Raw genomic sequence first — 10774 nt, 5'->3', positions numbered from 1 at the left:
AGCAGTAATCAAAAACGTGCTCCAACAAAATGGCGGCCGCGATAGTTGGCCTCCACCAAAATGGCCGCCCAACGCTACTGCGGATGTGGGCAGCAAGTGAACAGGGGGCTTAAATATCACAAAGGAGCAATAAACATAACAAAAGATGCCTAGAAGGGGACAAAACCGACCCCAGGTGCAAAACAGGCAAGTACAGAGCAAAAAAGGTGAGTCACAAGGAAAATGAAAAGAAATAATATAGTCTGACAGTAAAGGTCATATAAATAGAATAATCCTAAATCAATAGACCAAGTAAATACTAAGTAAATACAATAGCACAGTAAGACACAAAAATGATGTGGTACTTAGGGAAGCAGCAAGAAAGAGGAGTGTATTGTTAGTCAGTGTTACTGATATTGGGAGGAGTGTTTTGTGATTGTGTGTTTTTTTTTTTAAATGTTGTCTCTCTTGCTGCTGAGGAAATTAAAGAGAGTTATGCATAATATGAGCCTCCGTGTCTTTATAAATCAATATTATAATTTATAAAATACAAAGATGCTAACAAATTGCAAAAAAGCAACTAGAATGGCTAATGTAGATGGGAATACTTAAACAATGACAGTATTGTTTAGTGCATTAATGACAACAATTTAGGGAAGGGAACTTGGTGCATTGAAGTATGAAATTGGGTAAGTCTGAAGATCGAGAGTAGTTAGAACTTTTAAATCAATGTTTTTCTTCTGTGTGCAAAAATGAAGGACCAATGCCTGTGTGTTTGCAAAATAAATCTACCAAAAACTTCCAAGGTAATCACAGGGCAAAGTGATAAAACTGCTAAATCAATTCTATAAAGCCAAGGCAATCTCCGGGTCAAACCTGGAGAGTTCCCAGGTATACACATCTCTTTCTGGGGCAATGGAATGGACTCACACCTGTACTTACACTAAATTAATTTTTCTAAACCCTTTTAAGAATAATAAATCTTCTGTTTTAGAAACTGAGAAAACGACCCAGTATTGGAACAACCAGGCCAAAGAAACTTTGATTACAGCTCTAAATCTGACACCTATCACCAACCGGGCCAAGAATCTCATTCTGTTTCTTGGAGATGGTGAGTAACAATTAGAATTAGTGGTCTGTGGTTCTTAGGAGTGACACTACCATATACACAGAATAAGCAGCTGCTCAGTGTCCCCATTTGTCTATGGGGCACCTCTAGATGATGCACAGATTCCTCTTAACCGTCCTCTATCTAGTGACCTTATTTTTACATGCACATATGTATAGGGGATTGTGCATGCACTTTTACTGTTTTGCTCAGAGTTTTCAGAAGAACCTCTTATTTATCAGGAATGGGCGTCCCCACCATAACGGCAGCCCGCATATACCAGGGGCAACTGAGAGGAGAATCTGGAGAAGAAAATATTATGACAATGGAAAGGTTTCCTCATGTGGCACTTTCAAAGGTAAGAGACTGTCTCACATGTATATAATATATTGCAAGTTAAATACACAGGCCCATTCTGGTGTATGTGTTGAGTATACAAATGCCCTATACAGTAGTCACTATGGACATCGTAAACATAGTACACTAAATTGAATAGATACAAACGAAATCAATGTAATACAAATGAGAGCTCAGTTGTCCTCTTTGCAACTTGTGAGTACTTAAACATGCACGCCTCAAAAATGAAAAATCAGCTTCAGTCCTGCAGCTGCCCTCCTCCTCTCTGGTACGACAGAGAAGCAGCCAATCAGTGGCAGGACAACATTACCGTTAAAATTGAAGAGATTACTTTCAACACAGAGGTCGCTGAGCAAGTACATAATGTGCATGAATTTTTTTCGGTGGAACACATCTCTTGCACAGAAAATAGGAGGTAGGGAAAGAGGCAAATGCGTATGGGAGGATATTTAAAGTACGTACAAAGAATGTGTTGCTAAGGCTGACTAAAACACTCCTTTAATGATTTGCTCACAATTTTCCATTATACCATTGACCATTATCTACATTTGTGTCCACAAGATCTACGCTGACAGTCATAGTGTCCAACAGTGTATGGAGCTTTAGTCCTCGCAGTTTTAGGAAACCCTCTTCCGGTGTTATTTTTGTAGGTATACAATGTAGATGCTCAGGTTCCAGACAGCGCAGGTACAGGGACAGCGTATCTGTGTGGAGTGAAGACCAACAGCGGAATTCTGGGTTTAACCGCTGCTGCACAATACGGGGTCTGCAACTCCAGCCATGGGAATGAGGTGAAATCCATACTACACAGAGCCAAGCAAGCAGGTGAGAGGTTGTGTGAATATCCACATCTTAGGTAGTTTGAGGGCTATTTAAAGTTCTCCTTTAACATTCAACTATGGTATCCGTTTCATCATTGTATTATATTTGTACTTCATTTTTCTATTTGTTGATATCCCTAATCCCGACTGTGATAAGGATGGCTTCCCATGTGTGGAAAAAAATCATTAGTACCCTAGTGAAGTAAGAGGCAATCTATTAATTGTTAATTTGCTTAACTTAAAAATAGCAATTATAACATTTATTGAGCTGATAGAAGCAAATTATTTAATAAAGACATGGGTATCGGTAATACTTTTTTAGTTTCAGCAATTGTGGCATGCTCCTTTGAAACTATTAATAGCGAAGGTTTGAAATCATGATCATTAGTGCTCGGAAAGAACGCTGAACTGAACTCTAGAAGCCTTTACTTATTAGCTTTGACCCAAGACATAAAAGAACAGGACACATTAAAAATTCAGTGTCATACTGATCTTGGGTACCTTTTTGTCTCTTGATTAAATAAATACCGTTCACTCCAATTACTTGACCAATAGCAAGACAATGCTTGACATTTGGCTAAAAGCATCTATAGCCACCTTATTAAATAAAATAACAAATAGAAATATTCACTCAAATTGAATGTCAGCCAAATGCCTTTTTATGCCCTATAGTTATAAGGATATGTATAATATTTGTCATAAAATTTTATTTATTGCATTAATATGAATATTACTTATACCGACATAAGTAACAAAGATTTAATTAGCATTCAATGCTAGGTGCCATACTAATAATGTAAATTTGTAAATGTAAATTTGTCACATATAGGAAAAAAGGGGGAAAAAGAGAATATATATGGGCTTATATGAAAAAATATGAACGGTTTATGTTGGAGTAGCAGTTAGAAGACACACACATGGTAACAGATTTAAATAAAACTCTCAGAGGGTTGTGGCTGATATGACAACCAAAATATCTATTATCAATACTAAATCCCCTGGGTGCTTTACATGTAGGTTCTGGAAGACATCGCTACCAAGTTGTGGTTAGAAACCAAGTTGCTCATCATATCTAATGTGTTATTGTTACATTCCTGGATGCTGAATAAACACTCATTTGTAGTGGTACTTTGTTTTCCTGCATGTGATGCGTCTGTAGCTATGTCAGATTGGGTTTCCAACAAATGAATGTGTCTTGCAGGTAAATCTGTGGGTATTGTTACCACCACTCGTGTACAACATGCTTCTCCAGCAGCATCCTACGCCCACAGTGCAAACCGTGAATGGTATTCTGACAATGAGATGACTTCAACCGTGATCAACAATGGCTGTAGAGACATTGCATACCAGCTGGTGCACAACACAGATATAAATGTAAGTGATTCGGGAGAACAGATATTTTAACATTTCTATTAATGTGTGATTGTGATCATTACTGTTCGGTTTAACAGCTTCTCTTTATGGGCAGGTCATTCTAGGAGGAGGGAGAATCTACATGAACCCAAAGGGGACACCAGACCCTGAATACCCAACTAGCTTATCGAGCCAAGCTGTCCGAAAAGATGGTCTGAAGCTGGTAGACATGTGGCTAAGCAAGAGAGAGGTCACTGGAGCTGTGGGGTTTTTGTTTTATATATAAAAGTTCAATGTGCACTATCCAGTTCTTCCCACCACAAATTCCCCAAAGCAGGCTACACAGGAGAACCATATTTGGTTCTTTGGTTATGACTGAAAAACTTGCCATCGTCATTCTTAGACAGTAGGCTTCTTGGTTCAAATTGTTAGTAATCACACACATAAAAGGAATTTACACCTTTCACAGTAGGCCAGCATCTCTCTATTAGAACAAACCCAGTGAAACCCAGACTCCCATCATTGTAGTCTAGACACCTATAAGTCTCATTTCTCTTCCACCTCCTTAATAGATGTAAGGAAGGGACCTCTTTTCCTGTGTAAATGTTAAACAATTTTGTCTATTGTCAATATTAATTTTATTGTAAATTTTCACTCTCCTTATCCTAAAAATGATACAAAATCTTTTAGCACTATATAAGTCTGACAGAATTTAAAGTAAAACAGATGTTTGTTTTCTTTAAATCATGCCAATTGATTGTTCTAGCTCTTCTCTGAGTGATATGCTAAATTGGGAAATCTCTACTCATGCTCCTTTACAAAAATGTGCATGTGGAATATGGCTTATGCTTAGACTTAGTTAAATTAAGGGTTCTTAAATTATCCTTCAACTAAAAATGCCATCAACATTAAGACTTTTATATTTTAACATTCTCTCCTGACAGAATGCCAGATATGTGTGGAATAAACAAGATTTTGAGTCGGTGGATGAAAATACAACAGATTACCTAATGGGTATTGTCTTATAGACCCTCTAATTCTATTGTCAGAAAATAGTATCATACAGACTTCTAATAGATGCTAACTAGTTACACTACAGGAGGACAACTCCACATTTAACTTAGATCATGTGTTTTCTAGGGCTGTTTGAGCCAAAGGACATGAAGTATGAGCTGAGTCGTAACCCTGCTACAGATCCATCACTCGCTGAGATGACTGAGAAGGCCATCAGGATTCTGAGCAGGAATCCAAACGGCTTCTTCCTCTTTGTAGAAGATAAGTATCAATGGTTTAATGTAATTGCTCATATAGATCTGTATATTTGAAGCTTAAAATTTTAAGCATTCTTTATAATATCTACACAAATTAAGAAATAAACACCTGATACACAAAGGCACTTTACCCAAGTATCCATGTTTAGGAGGGATGGTCTTACTTTGATATCCAAATTCACATCTGTCTTTTCTTAGTATTTCCCTAGAACGTTTGGTTTTTAGAGTGTATATAAATGTCATAAAATGTCTTTTTAAATTAAGTTATACAAATTAATTGAATAAGAAATAAATACATGTCAATTGAAAGGTATACTTAGGAAGTTGCAAGTAACTACCACCATTTTGATATATACAGATAGATCTTGCTTCTGTTTATTCTACTGCTATCACCCTATATGTTTTTATATATATGTATAATTTCAGTTAATTCTATTTTCAATATTATATATGATGTACAGTTAAATCTTCAGTATGTCTTGATTTTTCTGAGCTGCCATGCGTTGGAAGAATATTTCTTAGGTGCTGGAAAACCATAGTTTTTTTTAGATTATTTAACATTTTCCATCAGAGGTTGCATAAGAATTGGGGTAATTCATTAACTCCTCCTAGGCATGATTTTATTTGTTTCATGTATTCTTTTGGTCATCCTTTTTGTGTGACCTTGTACTTAATTCACGTGGTAGAATTGACCATGGTCACCATGATGGGAATGCCAAGCAGTCATTGACTGAGGCGGTGGAGTTTGATAAAGCTATCAAAAGAGCTGGGGAAATCACAGAAGAATCTGAGACGCTGACTGTGGTGACTGCCGACCACTCGCATGTCTTCTCTTTTGGGGGTTATACAGACCGTGGCAACAGCATCCTTGGTGAGAAAATGTCCATAAGAAAAAATGGATTGAAACCAATGTTCCCTCTAATTTTTCTTAGGTGGTGTGCGCAAAAAATGTCTCTTGTGCAAAAGTTTTCCCAGAGCCAAAATTTTGTGCGCACAATATGCTTCTGCAAACGTTACATTTAAATTGTTATTCTATATTTTTGGTACAGCTCGCTCATGGTTAATAACACTATATTATAGTGTGATAATGTAGTATTAGTTACACAACAGTATTACTTACTGTAATGTTTTTTAAAGGTGAAATTCTCACTGCATAAGTAAATTATGAGCGAATCACGAGCGGAGGCTCCAGGCCGCATAAAGGATAAAAAAAAAAATTGGGAAAAACTGTTGTGCGCAGGGGTGTACCTAGAGTATTTGGCACCTGGGGCGGATCCTGTACGTGGGACCCACACACACACACTTTAAAACTGCATAGCTTCTATCGTTAGGCAAACATTGACAGGGGTACAACATAACTGTTATCATTATTTACTAAGGCAGACATTGAAGGTGGTACAACATAACACCTAACACTATATACTGAGGCAGACATTGACGGTGTTACAGCATAACTGCTATCATTATATACTGAGGCAAACACTGACAGTGGTACAGCAGAACATCTATCACTATATACTGAGGCACGCACTGACGGTGGTACAGCATAACACCTATCACTATATATAGAGAGGCACACATTGACCGAGGTACAAGCCAGACATTGACAATAATGCAGCATAACCCCAATCACTATATACTAAGCCAAACATTGATGTGGTGTAGGCCTACCACTTTAGTGTCTGGCCTAGTATCTATATATATATATATATATACACACATATATATACACACACACTATATCTATATAGGGATGCACCGAAATGAAAATTCTGGACCTGAAAATTTAGCATTCACTTGACTGAAACCGAAAATGACCCCCCCCACACACATTTAAAAACAAAAAAAAACACTTTTATTAAAAGTAACCAAAATTAGACAAAAAAATCAACAACAATATATATATAGTATATATATATTGTATAGATAAAAGAAAAGCTCAATTGATATATTGTACTCAACGAATATTTTGTAGGACTGGCCCCATTACGTGCCAATGATGGCAAACCCTACACCAGCGTGTTATATGGCAATGGACCTGGGTATAAGATTTCAAATGGAGTACGAGAGGATATCACCAACATTGATATAAGTATGGATACAACTATATTGGGTTATTTCAAAAATACCAAAGACCTTAGAAACACAAGTATATTACTGAATACTTTGTATTTTTGTTTCCTCCATAGAATCGGACAATTATAGACAGCAGGCAGCAGTCCCACTTCTATCTGAAACACATGGCGGTGAGGATGTGGCTATCATGGCTAAAGGCCCCTTTGCCCACCTCTTCCACGGCATCCATGAGCAGAGCTATATTGCTCATGTTATGGCATACGCAGCCTGTCTGGAGCCCTATGCAGACTGTAATGTGGGCTATGTAAAGTCAGGCTCTACCATCAACTTAACCACCTTGCTGCCTTTGCTCACCACATGGATAACTCTAGTGCTCTGTTGGTAATGGCACATGTGTAATCATTATTTTCTTGAATGGTTAATTGTATGACAATCACTTTAGTATTTTGATATAAGGTTCCCAGATACTGCCACAAAATCAGAAAGATATTTCAATAATAGTCCAAATATAAGATTATATATTTCATCAATAAAATGCTTTCATTTTAAAACTACATCTTACGTTCAAAGTTCTTTCAGAACACCTGCTCATTTATCAGCACAAAATCAGTGAATTGTCACACCTATAGAATCCACTAAAATAAAACATATACCCATAACAAATGTGAATCCAGAATCCAGACGGCTGTCCACCTACCCAAACTGGACTAAGAGAATATTTGTACATCAGGTCATTGACTAATGAGCATACCTGGGAACATCCTGGTTCCAGCTAACCGGAGCCCTCCCTGACACTAGTGGATGGTTTGCTGACATCAGTGGGAAGGGCTGCTGACGTTGCATGTGGGGCTAGCCCCAAACGTATACAAGTCCAAAGTAGTACGAGTAAAAGTGGTTGGGGAGTGGGGCGTGCTTCACCACCAGCAACAGCAGAGTAATTGGACCATTTTGATTAATTGATCCCTCAGAGTAAAGCAATCTCAAAGGGCAGATACAGGCAGACAGACATATCCAGCCACATGGCGCAGGACTCAATTTCCATTATATTCAAGGAATTAAAAGAATTGATCCCCCTGAAAAAAGGAAAGAGTTAGAGCAGCAGCACTAGAACCTCAATGACTTTAAATATTGAGTGCCGGGTAATTTAGGGTAGATTGACATCCGACCATCTGGTCCACCAGGGGCAGGGAGAGCCATGTTCTTTGGGGTTTAAGTATGTTGGAGGTTGAACTGGCCCACAGTGGCAGAGCCTTGAACGGCTTCAGGACAGCGGCTACCTGCCCCATTAATGCCCATTGCCCCCTGCACAATAGGAGTATAAAAGGTAAAATACATCCAATAATATAATAGCAATCAAATCATACTTAAAGAGACAAGAGAAAGGTGGCCTTTCTTTAAAAATAGATACTTTACTCTCAAATTAAAAATACCAGTGGTACAGCAGCTTTGTAAGTAAGCAAGGAACATAAAAATTGCAATTAAAAGGGAAAGTGCACACTGGATGTGTGCAAATATTGCAGTTTATGAGGTTCTAATGAGGTAGATTCTCCTTTCATGTGCAAAATAAAGTACAACTTTGCAAAGATGTCTTGAAGTATAAATAGCAATGAAAACGTTGGAATAATTAAAATAAAAAAACCAAAAACTTCTGTTTGTAAACTTTGAAAAAGGTGCAGTTGATAAAGGTATATTGCACTGGAAATTCCAATGAGATAAATTCCAAAAAAGTGCGTGCTCCCTTTATAAGGTGCAGTTTTTGAAATATATATTTCACTGAAACATACTCTGTTGTACCACTAGAAAACAAACATCTTTCAGTTGAGTATTTAATCCATATATTGCACCCCAGTTTTCCTAATGAGGTAGATTCTGGGCAAATATAAAGTGCTTCTGTTTGCAGAATATAGAGTATGTATAGCACTATAACATACTCTGTAGTTCCACCAAAATAAAGTGCACTATGTGCAATGTCTTTGTGATGATTTGATTTAAATACTGAGGTAAGTCAATTAAAGTGCTTCCAGATAATGTAAAGTGCAATTTAAAAATATAAATACATTGCACCACTCCACTAATAAATAAAATAAGTAGATCTTATTAAAAAAGTAAACAAGTTTTCAAGTGGGTCTCCCCACAATGTGATTAGTAAAATATTTTTAAAATAATAAAAAAAAAAAGTGGGAACATTTAAAAATGTAAAAAAAAAAGTTTATTACGAGGAAGTGCTTAGATTGGGGCTGTATCTACCCAACAAAAAAAAAGCTTTGATGGGGTAAATTGGAGTGGCCGGGTTCAAAGATGTCCCAAATAGGCCATAGGCACAGTCTGACCAAAATAGAAAAAAGTGCACTTCCCAAATGTGGCCTTTTAGCCCGGAAACAGACAAACCCATGCATGTGTGGTATCATTGTACCCAAGAGATGTTGCTGAACACATACTGGGGTGTTGTTTGACAGTGTACCAGAAGTGGTACAATCTTCTGCCATTCGGAACAAACTGATTTCTGCTACACCGAAATATTTAAAAATTTGACTCATCAGTCCAGAGGACCTGCTGCTATTTTTCTGCACCTCAGTTACCATGTTCACATGAATAGTTGAGTCACTTGGCCTTGTTTCCATGTCAGAGGTATGGCTTTTTGGCAACAGGTTTTCCATGAAGAATTTTCTAAAAATGCTGAGCTGTTAGACCGCTGCGTCAATGGTCCTCAACATTGCCCCTGTCTGCGTTGAAATTTGGGAGAGACCTTGCTGATGTTAGTATAAATACTTTGTGTCTTGTTGCCTTGCTCAGTCTTGCCATGGTGTATGGTCTTCAGTAAATTCAGTTTGGCTGTTCTTCACCCGGATTTATTTCACCTAAAAAGCTGTTTCTCTTTTAGTTAATTATTGTGTTTCAACCTACATATTAAACTATATGCCTACAAAATCACTGACCTTGTGCAAGTGTACCTAGAAGAATTGATGCTGTTTTGAAGGCAAACGGTGGTCATTACAAACGTTGATTTGATTTAGATTTTCTGTTCACGTACTTATGTGATAAAAAAACTTTTAACATTTTTCAGTATTTTTCACACCTGCTTAAACCTTTTGAATAGTATTGTATACACACACACATAGTGGTGTATTTTGGCTTAGGGTGGCAAGGCTCGGTTTTACATTACAAGGTAAGGATTGACTTATTAAGACTCCTTGATACTTTACTGGTCAATGGGCTAACTTTGGAAATTTCAGACCTTTCTATTAAGCTACAGAGGTTTACGGCAAGCTGGCACTGCCTCTGTTGTGTCTTATCTGTGCTGCTTTTGTTTCTGAATGGTGCTTCAGGGTATGATATTGTATCCTGGTAGACATAATGGAGATGGAGAGACTGGACCATGCACTTGGTCAGGCCTAATGTAGTGTCCCTTCTGTGTATGTGTGTATATATACTGTATATCCTGATATAACCTATTTCATGTTCTACTGTTTTTGGTGGAGTGCACTGGTTCTATGATTGTGCTATGGTATTAGGCATAAGTAAGGCTGTAACACATTAAGAAAACCTGCACTCAGTAAGCGTAAAAGCATAATGCAAGTTGTTCACTCACCAAAAAGAATATTAGTGGTTCATATGACAACACTGTGTAAACACAACATCAAAATGTGAAAATACAGATAACACGTAGATAGCATTCACTAGCATTACGTTGATGTGTAAACTCACATTAACCCTAGGGCTCCATCAGGCTTCAAAAGGCTTTCTTGGTTAGGGTGCAGCATGTGAGTATGGGTTTTTAAAAAGAGTTTTGGTGCCCTCTTGTGCATTCA

The 10774-nt window shown here is 37.5% G+C and overlaps 1 protein-coding gene across 1 annotated transcript; it reads left to right on the top strand.

The window, feature by feature from the left end:
* Positions 1–960: 960 nt before the first annotated feature.
* Positions 961–7350, top strand: LOC149302267 (alkaline phosphatase, germ cell type-like). Its single transcript, XM_089482394.1, has 10 exons — positions 961–1090; positions 1330–1445; positions 2095–2269; positions 3467–3639; positions 3734–3868; positions 4563–4632; positions 4759–4893; positions 5569–5760; positions 6865–6981; positions 7079–7350. Exons 2-10 carry the CDS (start codon positions 1332–1334, stop codon positions 7348–7350), a joined length of 1383 nt encoding a protein of 460 aa, XP_089338520.1. The 5' UTR covers positions 961–1090; positions 1330–1331.
* Positions 7351–10774: the final 3424 nt, after the last annotated feature.

Source organism: Sceloporus occidentalis, unplaced genomic scaffold (assembly GCF_023333645.1).
Source record: "Sceloporus occidentalis isolate IW3139 unplaced genomic scaffold, rSceOcc1.0.p SCAF_19, whole genome shotgun sequence".
NCBI classification, from domain to species: Eukaryota; Metazoa; Chordata; class Lepidosauria; order Squamata; family Phrynosomatidae; genus Sceloporus; species Sceloporus occidentalis.
Note: the sequence above shows the minus strand (reverse complement) of the source record. Positions and strands in the feature narration are given on the sequence as shown.